General features: G+C 50.0%; 1 protein-coding gene across 1 annotated transcript in view; it reads left to right on the top strand.

Annotated features, from left to right (window-relative positions):
- LOC111156492 (myosin IH) overlaps positions 1-15,307 on the top strand; it is a 44,228-nt gene extending 28,921 nt beyond the window's left edge. Inside the window, exons 18-30 of the mRNA XM_022517428.1 lie at positions 132-249; positions 4,382-4,495; positions 6,819-6,895; positions 7,852-7,920; positions 9,823-9,907; positions 10,344-10,503; positions 11,522-11,605; positions 12,395-12,488; positions 12,682-12,737; positions 13,524-13,659; positions 14,100-14,170; positions 14,308-14,405; positions 15,184-15,307. Of these exons, the coding sequence (XP_022373136.1) occupies positions 132-249; positions 4,382-4,495; positions 6,819-6,895; positions 7,852-7,920; positions 9,823-9,907; positions 10,344-10,503; positions 11,522-11,605; positions 12,395-12,488; positions 12,682-12,737; positions 13,524-13,659; positions 14,100-14,170; positions 14,308-14,405; positions 15,184-15,307 (1,286 nt within the window). The remainder of the gene's footprint in view (positions 1-131; positions 250-4,381; positions 4,496-6,818; positions 6,896-7,851; positions 7,921-9,822; positions 9,908-10,343; positions 10,504-11,521; positions 11,606-12,394; positions 12,489-12,681; positions 12,738-13,523; positions 13,660-14,099; positions 14,171-14,307; positions 14,406-15,183) is intronic.
- Positions 15,308-17,711: the final 2,404 nt, after the last annotated feature.

The following is a 17,711-nucleotide window of genomic DNA, read 5'->3' on the forward strand; positions in this document are numbered from 1 at the left end:
ATTAGGACCTGACAAAATATGTCTGTGGCCAGAACCAGGCCACGATGGTCAGCTTGTAGCCTATGGTCTTTCTCAGTTGAAACAAAGCTATCGGGTCATTTACGGTCACTCTCCCTTCTGTATTTCCAAAGGCAAGTTTGACGACTTGCTCATAAGGCATCAGATCAAGTACCTGGGGCTGATGGAGCACCTGCGGGTGAGACGGGCGGGCTTTGCTTACCGGCGGAAATACGAGCATTTCTTGCAAAGGTAACACTTGTTTTGTTGATCCTACGCCAGTACAGGATCAAAAACCTACTGTGTGGGGAGTCTCTGGGTGTGGCGATGAGTAAAAGGCCATCCCCCAGGGAGCTCCGTTGGGTTCTTCTGTAATCGAGATGAACATGAACATTTTGGAGAATAGGAAACTGACTCAGGTTAGTTACCTCCTTCCCTTCGTTTCCCTAAACGTGTGACTTCTTGGAGGCAGGAAGGTGAAGGCTGATGCATAGACCTGCCACTAGGGGCGCAGACATGGGCAGTGTACCCCTTGAGTCTGTACACAGTTGGGGAAGACCTGCCCCACAGGGATTGTAGGTGCTGGTTTAGTGCCATCAGTCTGGCAGTGATCCTCGCAGCCTCGTAAGCTCTCCTGCGAAGCAAGTGTAGTGGTGGGAACGTGGACGGTGAAACCACAAAAACCTGGGTGGGACTCCCCATCCTTTCTCTTCTAGCTCTGACCCATTTCCTTACGGGTAACATAGAGATTAAATTGTTTGCTCTCAGGGAGTTCATCAGGACTTAATGAGATAACCCCACCGCCCCCCAAATTGTTTGTGCACTAATACTTCATTAGTGGGGGGCTGCGTGTGAATTTGTGCTACAAAAAAAAAAAAATTAACACAATCTCACGCTCTCAAGGGAAGCATAATGTCATAATGGTTATTTCTGTAGGTGGGCGTGGTTAAATATTGGCAGTTTCGCATTTCCACCTGACTACTAGGTTTCTTTTGAACTACAGCTTTATAAAAGTCACATCCATGAGCTTACATTTTTCATCTGATTTCTTGTATTTTGCAACTTATATCAAGGTTCTGCCTTTTGAAACTTGAGCATTTCCCAGCAGGTCTTATTTTTAGCCCCTGCTTTAGTGATCTCAGATCTTTCTTTACCAAGGAGCATGCTGGTTTTTCTTCCATGAGTCTTATGTCTTGGTAAGTGCTATCTGCTTATACATACTTATTAAGTAATAATCTATTTCCTGTTATTTTTATTTAACTCCTAGTTAACCTACAGTGCAATACTGGTTTCTGGAGTTGAATTCAGTGATTCATCACTTACAGACAACACCCAGCGCTTATCACAACAAGGGCCCTCCTTAATCCCCATCCCCTGTCTAGCCCATCCCCCACCCATACCCCTCCATCAGCTCAGTTCTCGGTCACCAAGGATCTCTTATGGCCTGTTTCCTTCTCTCCTTTTTTCCCTCTACCCCTCCCCATATGTTCATCTGTTTTCTTTCTTAAATTACACACGTGAGTGAGGTCCTATGGTATTTGTCTTTCTCTGACTTATTTCGCTTAGCACAATACCCTCTAGTTCTATCCACATCCTTGGAAATGGCAAGATTTCCTTCTTTTTTATGGCTGTGTAGTATTCCATTGTATGTATATACCACATCTTCTTTATTCACTCATCAGTTGATGGACATTGGGGCTCTTTCCACAGTTTGGCTATTGTGGACATTGCTGCTATAAACATTGGGGTGCACATGCCCCTTCAAATCTGTACTTTTGTCTTTGGGAAAATACCTAGTAGTACAATTGCTGGATCATAGTGTAGTTCTATTTTTAGCTTTTTGAGGAAGCTTCATACTGTTCTCCAGCCTCGTTGTTATGTTAAATGATTTATATTCCTGCTGATACCCTTTACCTATAACCCCCTTATATCCTTACCACCTTGGCCCCAGCCCTAAGCAACCACTCACCTGCTTCCTGTCTGTATAGATTACCCTATTTTGGAAGTTTCCTACATATGGAGTCCTACAGCACATGGCCTTTCGTGACTGGTTTCTGTCACTTTGCTCAGTGTTTTCAAGGTTCATCCCTGTGGTAGCACATGTCAGTATGTCATCCCTTTTTAGGGCCGAATCATGTTCCATTTGTTGTGCGGAGAGACCCATCAGTTGGTGGGCATTTGGATTGTTTCCATTCCGGGCTATTGGGAATAATGCTGTTAGGAACACACATGTTCAGGTTTTTATGTGGACGTGTGTTTTATGTTGGGGAGCTGTATACCCAGGAGTAGGTTACTAGGTCATAGGATAACTCAGTGTTTAATTGTTTAAGGAACTACCAGCCTATTTGCCTTTTCTTCCCCCCTAACATACCTCCTTTGCACGCCGTTTTTGCTCATCAGCTACTAGTTGTTCATTTTTTCACTTGTTCCTTTTTCTGAATCTGACTTCCGGTGGAGATGGCCAGAATCAGCAGCGGCTGCCTGCCCGACCTGTGCATATTGTGTTCCCATTTTTCTGCAGTTTTGTACTTTGTACAGCTTTATTTCTACTTTTTTGTCATCTGAGGCTCGTTTACTCTGCTGGTGAATGCTAACGAGGTGGAAACTGGGCAGGCTGGAAGACCAGCAAGGAGGGCTGGCATGGCTGCAGGTGGGCAGCCCCGGGGGAGGGGCTGGAGCCCCTGGGAGGGGGCACCCTGCGTGGCACCGCTTCCCTTGACCAGGAAGCAACTGCATCTCAGAGTTGAAAAGGACAGAATTCCCAGTCCCTCTGCCTGTGGGTGTTGAAGATCTCTCCCCATTCCGCATGTCTGGACAGCTTTGATGGCGTGTGCTAGTGGACTGGACAGTTGTGTCCCTACTGCGTTACCTGGGGGAGGCATGCCCCTGCGCCTTTGTGTGTGTGCCTGGACCAAGAGAGGTCATCGGGGAGGAACAGGGGACACTTAATGTCTTAGTTTCGGGCTTGTGTAATAAAGCACCATAGACTGGGTGTTATAAACAACCGAAAAGTACCTTTCACAGTTTTGGAGGCTGGAAAGCTGAGAACAAGATACCAGCAAGGTCGTGTTCTGGGGAGAACCCCCTCTGGGTTGCACACAGACTGCCCTTCTTGTGGGTCCTCATGTGATGGGAAGAGGGTGAGGGAACTCTTTGGGGTCTCTCTTAGAAGGGTGATGACCCCATTCATGGGGGCTTCAGCCTTACAACCTCGTCAGCTCCCAGAGGACCCTCACCACCTAATACATGGTGGCTTAGGATTTCAGCCTGTGAGTTTAGGATGAGGGGAGGACATAGACATTTACTCCATGGCAATGCCCTTAATGACCTTTTCATGAAGTGTAGTTCTGGGAAAATCAACATGTTTCTAGCAGTTTAAAATGTGATTTTCATGGGGCTCAGTTGGTTAAGTGACTGCTTTCAGCTCAGATCATGGTCCCAGAGTCCCGGGATCAAGTTCCGCGTCAGGTTCCCGGCTCCATGGGGAGTCTGCTTCTCCCTCTGACCTTCTCCACTCTCATGTTCTCTCTCTCTCAAATAAATAAAGTCTTTAAAAAAAGTGATTTTAAAATAAAACAAACCATGTCACAATATTAAGGGTAAGAAGCACAGCAGGAACAGTGTGGCTAACATTTTTTGAGGTCTTAGACTGAGCCCAGTACTCTCCACGGGTTATCTCACGTCGACCTCGTGACAGGCCCACGAGGAAGGTCGTGTCCCTTGTTCCCGTTGCAGAGGTGAGGAGACAGAGTGACTTGCCCAGCTCCTGAGCTGCACTTGAACCCAGTTCCTATAGCTGCAAGTCCACAGGCACGTGGATTTCTGCATTCTCTTATTTCATGATGTTGCAGACCGCATGGTTCTTTTTATAGGGAGCACATCCTCGCAATGTATGCTGAAATCGGGATCTGAAGTCCTCCCTGGGCCCACGTCCCTCATTATTTACCAGGCGTGGGCCCTTTTCTTCGTGTGCTGACCCATGTTTATTTTGTCCCTTCGTTCTTCAGCAGACGGACATTTGGGTTGTCTCTGATGAATAATGACACGGTGACGCTGTGAGCGTTCTTGTGTAAGCTCATGTGTGGGCACAGGATTTCATGTCCCTGCGTAGAGTCTGTGGAGTGGAATGGGGTTTCTCGGGCCAAGTGTCCGATGATGTCAGGTTCTGTGAAGACAGGCCAGACCCAGCCTACTGAAATAGTTTCTCCCTTTTATCTTTCTTGCCAAGTGTCTATTGCTGAATTCAAGGAAGTTGGTGTGATGGGTCTGCTAGATTGTGCTGAGTGACTGGCATGCCACAGCTGAGCCAAGTGGGCCCCTGGCAGGGGGTGGGAGGCAAGTGTCTGGTCCAAGGGCTTTCTGGAAGGGCCTCTCCTCTCCCCAGGTACAAGTCCCTGTGCCCAGACACCTGGCCACACTGGCACGGGCCTCCAGCAGAGGGTGTGGAACGGCTGATCCAGTACATGGGCTACACACCAGAGGAGTACAAGTTAGGGAGGTAAGTGGCTAGGAAATCCCCGTTAAAAGGTTCTGTGCATTCTTCTGTATGCATCGGGAGCCTGGAGACGAATTTTTAAAGGAGTCCATGTAGATTTACAAGCAGATCCTCCCATCCACTTGATTTAAATGCAGCTCCGTAAAGAAGGAAAAAACCTCCTGCTCTCAGTACTTTGCTCACCCCGAGTACATTCCATAATACCTCTGAGAATGGCAGGGTATCCTGCACTCAACTCAGTTCTGACACTGTCTACCCCAGGTAGTGTTAGATGCCCAAGATAAGGACTCAGTCCCACAAGACTGTCTGGCCCCCCACTTCAGATGCCAGTTCTAGGTCTGCATTGTCACCTGTGCATCTGACGACCAACTGGACATCTATTAGAGTTCCCGGGACCCTCTCTTTGGGTTCAAGTGATTTGCTAGAGGGGCTCACAGAACTCAGAGTGACTGAATTCCCGGCTTATTACACAAGGATAGAACTCAGGAATAGCCAGATGGTTGAGATGCATAGAGTAGGGTATAGGGGAAAAGCATAGAGCTTCCACGCCCTCTCCCAGCACACCCAGATCATCAAACCACGTCCTTTTTGGAGTCTTATGGAAGCTTCTTTACATAGGCATGATTGATAAAACCACTGGCCGTTGGTCATCATCCCTTCAACCCCTGGCCCTTCTCCCCAGGGAGGAGGTGGGGCTGAAAGTTCTGAGCTTCTCATCTCAAGAATGGTTCCCCTGGCAACCAGCCACCATCCTTAGGTTATCCAGGGACTTGGCAAACATCACCTCCTTAGCATAAACTCAGGTGTGGTGTGGCCGGAGGGATCTGCCGTAGATAGCAAGACATCCACTTCACTGTTTTCACTTTGAAACTATCTCAGGAACAAAGTCCAAATATTATAACCAAAGATGCCCCTACTGCCCTAATTATAAGGGTTTGGGGAGCTAGCTATGGCACTAGAATGGGACCAAGACCAAATACATATTTCTTATTACAAATCACAGTATCACAAGCTCCAGGTGGTTGGAAGGGTGTTGGAGAAGATGAAGCTAGAAGGGAGACCTGTGTTCTAAACCTGACCCAGGGCTGGGCTGCACCTCTTTGCCTGCAAAATGAGTTTGCCTGGTCTTTTTTATTGTTCAAATGCACGCAGGACCTCTCAGGGGGTCTATTAGGACTTACGTGAAGTGAAAGATCCCGTGGCATCCCAGAAGGTGTTCTAGAACTCCGAGCACATTGCTGTAGTGGTTGTCGTCCAGGAGCAGGAGACCTTTCATACACAATGATAGCATTGAGGCAGACTCTGTGGGGGTGAACCAGGAAGATTTTAGTCTATCCTGTTAGTCATTTTGGTCAGGGTTGATGTGGTGGTAAAGACCAGTGCCTAAGGATGTAGACAGTCATTCCCAGGCTACAGAAAATTTCTGCCGTGGAATGCATCAATGGATTTGGCCCTCCCACTCCTAACTCCCACTTGGATATAGCCCTCTGTGGCCACCCTGGTCCCTCTCCAGCCTTATGCTTCTGTCTTGGGCCCTGCTTCAAGAATTAATTACAGTTCCAAGCCAGATCCCTGAGAATGGGGTTAGTGCATCCTGAGGGAGGCAGACTGTGGAGGTAGGTCATAGGTGGTCTCTCTCCCTCTTCCGTAATCTGGGATGGGGACGGGGATCACGTGGACTGAGGCACTGCTGCCCCCTTGTGGCTGCTCTGGGAAGTTTCCCTCACAGGGTGGGTAGGGCATGCCGGAAGTGATGGACATTAATCATTGATCTTTGCTGGTTGATGGGATCTTTTATACTTAGACTCCTATTCCTTGTCATCAGTTCTCAAAATCCAGGGAGGTGACGTCAGGGTAAAATGGTGTCATAGTTTCCTGAGGCTGGATGACAAAGGCCTGTAGACTGGCTGGCTTAAAATAACAGGAAAAGTACACTTTCATGGTTAGTTCTCAAGGTTCCAAGTCCAACATCAAGGTGTGGGTGGGCTCTGTGGGAGGCTCCTTCCTCGACTCTTCCAGCTTCTGCTGGCTCCTGACATTCCGTGGCTTGTGGTCCCGTCCCTCCAGCCTCTGCCTGTCTTCACATAAACTTCCCTCTGTGTGTGTGTGTCCTTTTCTGTCTCTTACAGGCACACACACATTGGATTTAGGTCACACCTAATTCCGTACACTCTCCTCTCAGTCCCTACCTTGATGACATCTGCAAAGACCCTATTTACCGATAAGATCACATGATGAGGCTCTAGGGGAGGGGACACTGTGGAAGCCAGGGCAGCTGGTAACTGACCAAATTAATCATCACAACAATCTCTCTTTTCACTTCTAGAACCAAAATCTTCATTCGTTTCCCCAGAACTCTGTTTGCTACCGAAGATGCCTTTGAATTCAGTAAACATCAGTTAGGTACGATTTTCTCTATCCTGACTGCAGCAGACTGTGAAATGAACCAGCTTAGCGTGGGAGGGGCCTTACACAGGGTTTTTGAAAGAGTGTCAGAAGTGTTGGCTTTGGAAACCCAGAACAAGATACGAGGCTATATGATAAGATACATGTGGATGTATGCCGTAATCCGTGTTTGGAGGGTAGTCACGGGTGAACACGGACACTTAAACCCTGGATTGCTGTCCCAGTTCTTGATAGGCCCCAACTCTTGTGCCACACCAGGGCCTAAGCCTCCAGTGAAGTGTTGAAAACTTCATTCATGCCGGTATCTGATGTCGGAAGATGTTGCTTCCAAGCCTGCAGCCGGGGCAGGGTGTGTGAACCGGGAGAGAGGAAAGTTACCGGGTGGGGGCGGGGGAGGGCAAAATTTTTCTGAAACTACTGGAGTGGGGTGGGGCATCTCCCTTGAAATCTCGAGTGGTCTGTTGAGTCATCTGAGTGATTGCTGCATATTAATTCCCTGGCACTTGGGACCTCGGTGTGTTCTTAGAACAAACCTACGTGGCCATATTATCTCCACTTCATTCCGGGAAACTGAGGTCCAAGATGTCATTAACTTGCTGAAGGCTGCATGACTCGTAAGCGGCAGAGCTAGGGTTTGAACATGGGTCTCTCTAGCTTCGGGAACTGGGCTTGTCACCACTGTGCTTGCTGATCTCATTTTTATTTCTCTTTACTTATTTATTGGATCCTCACGGCAGCATGCCCTGATCCTGGGACCTGGGATGGGGCCGGTGCTGGCTGCAGGTGGGGCAGAGGGGCCTCCGTCAGTTTCTAACCAGCCTCTGGGGGGACAGGATGCCGCTGGTCTGCAGGGGTGGGGCGTGGTATTGAGGCTGCCTCTGACCTCCCCTCTGAAGAGCACAACTACACAGTCACACAGCTGAAAGCTGTTTCACCAACCCTTTTATTTTCAGTTGCGAGGATCCAAGCCACATACAAAGCCTGCCTAGAAAGGAGAGTGTATGTGAAAAAAAGACAGGCAGGTAAGAATGAAACAGAAGCTTGCCCGTTCACAATGAGCCAGAGCTCTGCTCCGTCTCTCTGACCTGGGCGGCACCTGGAGGCAGAGGCTCTGTTAGGGCTTTGCTCCCCCTGCCCGTCCCTCCTTGAAATCTGGGTGTGGCTTGTTTTTATTCTACGAACGGCCTTTCTAACATAGTGACCCATTGGGGTCCCACAGACGTGGCTTATTTGATCCCCAGCACGTGCATTTTTTTTTTTTTATTTGACAGAGATCACAAGTAGGCAGAGAGGCAGGCAGAGAGAGAGAGAGAGAGAGGAGGAGGAAGCAGGCTCCCCGCTGAGCAGAGAACCCGACACGGGGCTCGATTCCAGGACTCCGGGATCATGACCCGAGCCAAAGGCAGAGGCTTTAGCCCACTGAGCCACCCAGGCGCCCCAGCACGTGCACTTTTAAAAAATAATTTTTTTATTTTTTAAGATTTTATTTATTCATTCGATAGCACAAGCAGGAGTGGCAGGCAGAGGGAGAGGGAGAAGCAGGCTCCCTGCTGAGCAGAGAGCCTGATGGTGGGGCTCGATCCCAGGATCCCGGGATCATGACCTGAGTCGAAGGCAGACGATTAATCGACTGAGCCACCCAGGTGCCCAAAGAATAATTTTTTTTAAAAGGATACTCACCCTGGGAGTATCCAGGAACCTGTCCCCTGTGGCTCTCCCATCCCTTCTCAACCCCGTACCTGCATCCCTCTCCTAAATTTTGCCTTTATCCTTCCTTTGCTTTTCTGGATAGCTTGACCATCCTCATTCAGTGATGGATGCATCACTAAATGATATAGTTAGTGGCTGGCATGTTTTGAAGTTCATAAAATTATACCATTTGTATTTTTAGGGACATTGTTGTTCCTGAAATTCAACCAGCCAGCGTTATATAGATTTGGTCATTTATTTTCACAGCTGCATAAGATGGCATGAGATCAGATATTGGCAAACTTTTTCTTCAAGGCCAGATGGTCCTTTAGACTTGTGGGTCATCTGGTCCTGGTCACGGCTACTCAGTTCTGATGTTGCAGCAGGAAGGTATTTTGGCAATACATAAATAAATGAGCATAGCCCTGTGGCAATAAAGCTTTATTTACAAAAGCAGATGTCCGGCCAGAGGGCTGTAGTTTGCAGACCCCTGTGCTGCACAAGTATACCACAGTCCAGCTGTTCTGTTGATAGTCCTTTGTTTTTGGAACAGAAACAGTGCTGCTATGAGGAATAAAAGCATTTTTTTTAAAAGCTTTATTCATGCATTTATTTGAGACAGGGAGAATCTCAAGCAGACTCCGTGCTGAGCGCAGAGCCTGACTCAGGGCTTAGTCCCACGACCCATGAGGTCATGGCCTGAGCTGAAACCAAGAGTCAGACACTTAATCAACTGGGCCATCCAGGCGCCCCAGAAAACACTTTTTTTAAATCAGAATACTGAACAAAATATGAAAAGCATTTAAAAATTTGGAAACAAGCCAGAAATCTCTGTGTCCCAATTGATGTATCTCAATTTTTAAGCGTGGATAACTAAAGCACACACTACATGAGACCAGCCAAACGCAGCCCCACGACTGATGTGCACCCCTCAAGACCTGGGGAAACTGACCCCCTCAGTGCAATTTCGGGGCTGTCCTTGAAGCCTCCCGCACGGCCGGAGTTGCTCGGTCGTCCTGGTTCAGTGGCCTGAGCACCCTCAGATAGAAACTGGCGACACTCCGCAACTTTCCATCTTGGGGGCGGGGGGGTGGGGGTGGGGCTGGCCCAGGGTGGAGGTGGGCATCCAGATGTTTGGGGGAAGGGGTGAGCGGTTCTGAGAGGAAAAAAAAAAAAGCCTTTTGTATTTAAATGTGATTGTGCTCGCCTTCTAATGCCCCAGTGAACTCTTTCAGCCATCAGACTGGAGGCGCACTGGCGTGGGGCCCTGGCTCGGAAGGCGGCCAGTAGGAGAAGGTGGGCTGTGCGGACTGTGAGGAAGTGAGTTCTCTCCAGAAGGTGATCGTGGGTCTTGGTTGAGTTCTTGGGCTTTGTGCAGAAAGCTGAGCTTCCCCCCCAGAATGCCAGGCCTTAGGGATTCAGCTCCACTTCTTTCCTCCGAGCTCTCAATCTGACGGTGATCACAATTCACTATGCTTGTGAGTTTATCTCAGTTCAAAAGCCACGAGCGTCAGCTGCCTTCTGGTGTCAGTTGATGTCCACAACTAATTCAAACTGCTCAGGACAAAACCAAAAATGGTGTGGGTGAAACAGAATGTGTCTCTGGGGCTGACCTGACCTGTGGGCTATGTGACCGTCACCTTCCTTGGTGACCAAAGCAATCTCTGCCATTTTGGCCTCCTTTGAAATCAAACAGGTGGAGAGAGTCTCAGCGCAGAAATCGGCCAGAAAGCTAACGAAACACTTGCCTCTTTAGGTTCATAAAGGGATTCATCAACCGAAACAAAGCCCTCTGCCCGGACAACGAGGAGTTTATCGTGTTCGTGCGGAAGAATTACATCTTGAAACTTCGGTATCATGTCCCAAAGAATGTCTTGGACAAGAGCTGGCTAAGGCCTCCTGGCATCTTGGAAAATGTGAGGACCGAATGGGGACTCCTGTTGCAAGTGACTCAGGCACTGATGGGCTAAGCTTTTGTTGTCTTCGTGCACCCTTCTTGCCTGGAAAGGGTCGCTTTAGCAAAGCACTTCTTTTTGCAAGGCTGTTACACAAGAAATGTCAGTCCTCCAAATTCATACTCTAAAGCCAACAGAGGTCTGTTTGCACAGAGCTCTTATGGATAGTTCCTATCCTGTTGTAGCTTTCCCAATAACTTCTAATAACTGTCACGGGGGAAAGTATTTCTCAAAAGTGGGTTCTGAGAACCCTCTGTCTAGAGCACAATGGGGGACACTGTAAGATCCTGGGTCCCAGCCTGGGTCTACTGAGCATCTCTGAGGGTCCTTTTCTCTTCTGCCAGGTCCTCAGATGACTCAAACACATTCAAATTTAAGAACCAGTAGTTTAGGGCGCCTGGGTGGCTTAGCCATTAAGCATCTACCTTCGGCTCAGGTCATAATCCCAGGGTCCTGGGATGGAGCCCCACATCAGGCTTCCTGCTCAGCGGAGAGCCTGCTTTTCCCTCTCCCACTCCTCCGGCTTGTATTCCCTCCCTCACTGTCTCTGTCAAATAAATAAATAAAATCTTCAAAGGAAAAAAAACAGTAGCTTAGCAAGAGTGAGAAAGTAGTGCAAGATTGGCAAATGAGCTGCTTTCTTGGAGTTTAAAATACTAATGCTGTACTTATTTTTAATAAAGATTTTTATTTATTTGACTGAGAGCACAAGCATGGGGAGTGGCAGGCAGAGGGAGAGGGAGAAGCAGGCTTTCCACCATGGGGAACCTGACACGGGGCTCGATCCCAGGACCCTGGGATCAGGACCTGAGCCGAAGGCAGCCACCACTCAACCGACTGAGCCACCCAGGCCTCCCTACTGCTGTACTTTACATGAGGCTGGATTCAACTGTGCTTTCAAAGCATCTGTCTTGGTGGCCACAGCCCAAGAACAGGGTGTGAGCGGGGCGGGTGGGACAGACATGTGTTCTCCACACAGGCGTCCGACCTGCTCAGGAAAATGTGCACAAGGAACCTGGTCCGGAAGTACTGTTGTGGGATCTCAGCGGAGAGGAAAGCGCTGGTAGGGGCTGGGGGGTGGGTGGGGTGGGGGCATGGGCAGGTGACAGGGTCGGGGAGGGGCTAGGGCTGGCGCCTGCCCGCCATCTGATCTGGGTGCCAAGGGGTGCACTGGGCCCGTGCCTCATACGTGTGTTGAGGATTAAACACACCTAGACCACTTAACGCAGAGCCCTGGTTCAAGGGCAGCTGTTATGAGTAATGTGGCTCCTGGTGTTGCCATGGGAACCTGACCCAGATAGTCCCCTAAGCTGCCCAGAATGCAGGACCACTTCTCTGCTGCAGAGAAGTTCATGCTTACCCACAGGTCAGCGGACTTTTTCTGTAAAGTCCTAGAGGGTAACATCTTGGAGTCTGCGGGACCCATGAGTGCTGTTCCAATCAGTCCACTCTGCCGGCACAGCATGAAAGGATGGCAGAGCCATGCTGCTAAAACACACAAACCTCCCACCCCCAAAAAGTTAAAAAATTGGGCAGCAGGCTGGGTTTGGCCCTTGGGTTGTAGTTTACAGATCTCAGACCTAGGTGGAAGGACCTGCTCTCTGAAATTCTAAAAATCCCACTTCTAGGGAAAGAGTGCAAGAGACTGGCCTTAGGTGGCCACTCCGGTCTCTGCAGTATAATTTTTAGGGCATTTTGGCCAAAGCCTGGAATGTGTTGTGATTTCTGTGCCAAAGGAGGCTGAGGCTCCTACAGCTTATCAAGGAAAGTAAGCCGTCCCATGGACCTAAGGAGCCTCTGTCCCAAGGATCCTCGCGGCTACTACTTTGTCCTTCCAATTCTTTATCACCAGATGCAGCAAAAGGTGGTTATGAGTGAACTCTTCAGGGGAAAGAAAGAAGGTTACACAGAAGTCCTAAGCCAGCCCTTTGCCGACAGCCGGATCGGTAAGTACGTTTTTCCATCTGTGCACTCGCTTCTCCTATTTTAAGGCTTGAAAGAAGATGCCTGACTCTGTAGCATGTCCTGACCACAGCTGAGGTCCTGGTCACAGAGGGGCATAAACCCAACGGATGTCAGTGGCTTTGGTACGACGATGGTATTTGATGATGATTCGCTGTGTTCTGGTTCCCTCCCCAGATGAAGGAGACATTAATCCCAAAGTGCTTCAACTCATTAGCAATGAGAAAATCCAGGTATGGAAACATGGGTCCCTGGGTCTGGCAGAATTCCCTTAACGGGGTCTGTTTTCTGTATGAAGAGCGTCTGGAAAAACTGTTGAAATGCAGGGGTGCGTGTGGGTGGGCTGGGCTCTCCACCGTAATGCTCTGGGCATTAATTAAATTGTGGGGCCCATGTGACCTCTAGGTATCTGGTCCTTATGTCATCCTAGAAACTGGGTTTGGTTTTCTTTCCTTTTAAAAAGATTTTGAGAGAACATGAGCACAAGCAGCAGGTAGTGGGAGAGGGAGAAGCAGACTCCCTGCCCAACAGGGAGCCCAGTGTGGGACTCGATCCCAGGACCCTAGGATCATGACCTGAGCCGAAGGCAGACACTCAATTGGTTAAGTCACCCAGGCGCCCCATGGGTTTGGTTTCTGTGAAACTGAGTGCAGTGCAGCCATGAACTTCATCACTGAACGTCTCCTATTAGAAGCAATATGGCAGGGTGTCAGCATGGGCATTGTAACTTAGCTGTGTGCCATCCGGGCAGGTTCCTGAAGCTCTTGCCGTCTCTGTCCTTCTGTGAGTGGGGATGGCGGGGATAGTGAGAGGCCGAAGGAGTCAATGGTGGGAAACGCTGTGTGGTAATACCAGGTTATGTAAGCCTCTCTTTGTCTCTCTCTCTGTGGTAATACCAGTCTGTGTGAGCCTCTCTCTCTCTGAGTGCTTCAAGTAACTGGTCTTAGCAGAGTCTGGAGGAACAAGGAACTCTGTCCTCTGCCCTGTCCCCCTACGGAGTCACCTTGCCTTCCTTGCAGTATGGTATCCCGGTCATCAAATATGACAGGACAGGCTTCAAGGCCCGGCTGCGCCAACTCCTCCTGACTCAGAAGGTAGCTTATGTGGTGGAGCTTGCCAAAATCAAGCAGAAAATAGAATACTCAGCCCTCAGAGGTAAGAAGCCATCTGTATTCAGACCGTTCCCTGGATTGACTTAGCTCCCCGGGCAGTGGGGAATGGGACGGGGACACACCAGTAAGGAAGACACCCTCTACTGGAAGACAGAAGTGTAGGGTGCCCAGAAAGCTTGAGGCTGGCTGCCCGGGCCTGGCCTGTATGTTTTTTCCTGGCATAAATGTCAGCGGCCGCCCCTTCCCCCAAGAATCCAGGTTGGACGACAGTCACCTTCTCCGAGGACCTGTGTTGTAGCCCGAGCGCAGCCCTTCACAGCCTCCTAGCAATGCTGACCGCTGGGGTGTGCCCTTCACCCTCTGGGGCCCAGCAAGGAGGGACAGAGGGTGGGGTGGGGGTGCCCCCAGGTACACCGCTTCTTTTTTCTGCGTGAATGTCAGGTTGTCCAGTTCCAGGTCCCTAACTCAGGAGTCTGTCCTCAGGTGTCTCTACTAGTAGCCTCAGTGATGGCATCTTGGTCATTCACGTCTCACCAGAGGACCACAAGCAAAAGGTAAGCAACGGCCACTGGTGTCTGCCAGGGGAGAGAGACCCTGCCACGCTGAGCTGACCACCGGGAAGCCTCCGTAGGGAAGCGTATTTTTCTTTGAAGCCACTGCTTCTGAAACCACCATGTCCTCTCTGCCTCAGGGCGATGCCGTCTTACAGTGTGAGCACGTTTTTGAAGCGGTCACCAAGCTTGTCATGCTGGCAAAGAGGGGGAACATTGTGAATGTCGTTCAGGGAAGGTAGGTATTTCTTCAGCCATCCCTTGTTCTCCAAGGCGACCTAGGGGCTGATGGCCCAGTTCTCCAAGGAGGGCCTTCCGTCCCTGGGGGAAGCCATCAGCCAGTGAAGGGTGGACCTCTGGGCCAGGACAGGTGACAGCTGCACCTTCCCCTGGTTGAGGCCTGTTGTCTGAACACCATGGGCCAAGCCTGGCAGGCTGCTTACCATGGATGAGTGGCCAGGGAGAACATTTCTTTAGGGCATAGAGGAAAAATACTTGGCACAGAGGGTGCTCTTACCTGAGTCTTTCTCAAGTCTGAAGCCACCGCCATGTTTTCTGTTACACGGGCACAAGGTGGTTGAGCAGCAGGCCCATGTCAGCTGGCTGGTCAGGGACAGTGTGGGGGTCCCTGAGGCTGAATCCCGGAGACTCCCAGATCTCCTACAGGCAGCCTGCGCCCCTCCGCCCCCCAATGCTGCTGCTCTTAGTGGGTCTCAAGCCCCGGTAAACTGATGGGCAAATTCCTCTGTGCAAGAGGGAGAGAGAGTGGGGAGCACTTCCCCGACGGGAGCCCTGGCCATCCCGTGACGGGCCCCCTGAAGAACTAAACAAGCTAAGTTGATCTGGAAATAGTCACAGAAAAAAGGGGTAGGTTTCCTGGTTGTGGCAATGGTTGTCTTTTGAGGACTCAAATATGCAGTAAAACTCTGTAATAACACAAACGGGAATTTGATCTCGAAGCCCCCCGTAAGTGAATTTCCTGAACGTCAGTGACTGATTACTTGGTGTGTTTTCAGTTTACAGTTTTATATCAGCCCTGGAAAAAAAGGCACGATCGTTTTTGATACAGGGCCGGAAGAACAAATCTATAAAGATAAAAATGGCCAGTTAACCGTGGTGAGTGGCTGTGGTGGGAGGTGAGTTTTACCTGAGAACGCAGATTAAAATGTGGCCATTTTCAGCCCTCCTCTTGACTTTTCATGTCTCCCTCTATTCCCGATTCTACATCAAAACAACAGGTGGTACTGATGCCTGAGGCACACATTCACACAGGGAACGAAAGGGTTTGAAGAAAGCAAGCTTACCTCCCATTTCTAGTTGTTAGTGAACAGGATGGTGATGTTAAGTGGTTCTCAGTTTTAAACGTCAAAGGCAACTTTTCATTGGAGGGCGAAGGCTGAGGCTTTGTGGTGTCTCCCGCCTTGGACTCTCCTGGCCAGCTTCTAGAAACACCCATGCCAGAGTCTCGGCCCTGGACGCTGTGATGGGACTGGTGCGGGCTGTGGCCTGCTCTTTGCCATGGGAGCCATGTTGGGTCTGAAAAGCAGAGCTGACTGCTGTCTGGTGAAGTCCAGGCTGGGTGCTCAGTGCTTAGTCTTCCCCATCAGTCTCAGGGTGTGCTAAGTTGGGCATCCCCATAGCCTTCACTGGCAAGTAGTACACAGGGCTTAGTGTGATATCATCTTGCTAGGAAATGACAGATTAAAACCTGAGGGGGCTGAATCTTTGAGAGGTATTTTGTAGGTGCAGGCTGTATTCTCATCTGATACAAATGTATGAGCCAAAAGTCTGTCAATATCTGGGGTGTCTCGTACATACTTCTATTTGCATCCCCGCAACTTTGAAACCGTCTTTGTGGGGGTAAGTAGTACCCAAAAGGCTTTCCTAAAATAACTGCCCCTGAACTCCTTCAGGGAGAAGTTAAAATCTTTGAAGTATCATTTCAGCCTTTTCAGCTCACATGCCATCTTAGGGGTGTGACCCTTAAGGATTTGGCCTTGGGCATCACCCAGCTCAGCGCCTGACTTGCTGGGGCTGAAACTGCTAAGCAGCCTCAGTGAGTCCTTTTCTAAATGCTGTCTCAGCGGTAGGTGGGGCCGGCTTCTCGAAGCTCGTCCGCACCGCCGCTGCCTGCCGCTGCCCACCGCTGGGGCGTGAAGGTTCTCTAACCTAACTGTGGGTGCTCTCCCGAGGTGTCGGTCCACGCCAAGTCCTCCTGACCGCTCCCGGGACCATCTCTGCTCCGGCTGAGGAAAGCACCCAGGAAGCAGGAGGCTGTCCAGGGAGCTACACCTTCAAGGGAACAGGGCCCCAAGGTTCCAGGCGGAGGAGCAGCTCTGAAGGAACTGAGTGGCATCCATCCATCTCCCAGTTCTCAGCAGCCCTGGGGCACTAAAGGGAAAGGTGCTCCTCAGTGGCCCAATCTCAGGTCACCTGCAGGGATGGGTTGCTGTGTCCCTACCAGGTCCTTCCCTCGATGGGCACTTGGAAGTGTCACTATAGGGTGCAGCAGATCCTCTACCTTTGTCAAGCTGCCCCTGAGGGACCAGGGAGGAGTATATATACACACATGGTCTGAGAGGGAGTCCTTGTAATTTGATAAAGCTGCATGTTTTGAATTTGCTTTAACTAAATGGAACTTAGGTGCTTTGGGTTCCAGATGGGGAGCCGTAGCAGAAATGTCACGGCCTTAAGTGTGTTTCTGTCTCCCCTGTCCCGCCCCCCCTCCCTTGTGTTAACGCGGCAGCAACCCCAGCAGACTGATTCTGCTTTCCACCTAAGACTTCCAGCAGGGTCTCAGCGAACAGAACAATGACCCCCGCTGGGCTCTCCCTGGCGACTTCAGGCGATAAAGCAGAATGAATGGAGGAAAGAGGCCTTGCCCTCTTTGCTGTGAACCCCACCACACTGCCAGATTGTGCTGGGTGTTTCTGAAAAGACCCAGAAAACATTTAAACAGAAGCATTATGTAACTTTTATTTTACATGTCCACAAATGCTTGTACAACATACAGTGACTACTTCTAACGTTTATAGCATTTTTTTATAGCACAAAAAGGAAAGTCAGTGACACAGAGGCGTGCTACCATCACACTGGGAGGAGCCCAGCTGCCGAGGAGGGCTGAGCTGCTGCCACGTGGGTCCCGAGCAGCTGCTGGAGGTGAGGGGGCAGGGGAGCCCACCTACCCAGAGTGTGGGGTCCCTGCATCTCGGCCAGGCTGCTCATCTGCTACCTACTGTGGGGGTTCAGCGTGGGGGGCAACAGAAGAGGCTACTCCAGGATTGTCTTGGGCACAGCCCCCCAGTCACCACAAACAAGGCCGCCTTTGAAAAAGCTGTTCAACTGTATGTAAACTCTTACAGTGTAATAAAACTTAACTCTTTACCAAATCTCACGTCAGTGTTTTACTCAGGTGGTTTTTAAGTATAAATATGGGCCTTTGTTTGCCCCACATGCTAGCATAAAAATCAGTTCCTCGTGGAATCCATTTGCTAACAGAGCTTGGACCAGCCAACACTTGCTGTCAGCTCCTGGCTATGCAAGC

Source organism: Enhydra lutris, unplaced genomic scaffold, assembly GCF_002288905.1.
Source record: "Enhydra lutris kenyoni isolate GAN:26980312 unplaced genomic scaffold, ASM228890v2 scaffoldscaffold46, whole genome shotgun sequence".
NCBI classification, from domain to species: domain Eukaryota; kingdom Metazoa; phylum Chordata; class Mammalia; order Carnivora; family Mustelidae; genus Enhydra; species Enhydra lutris.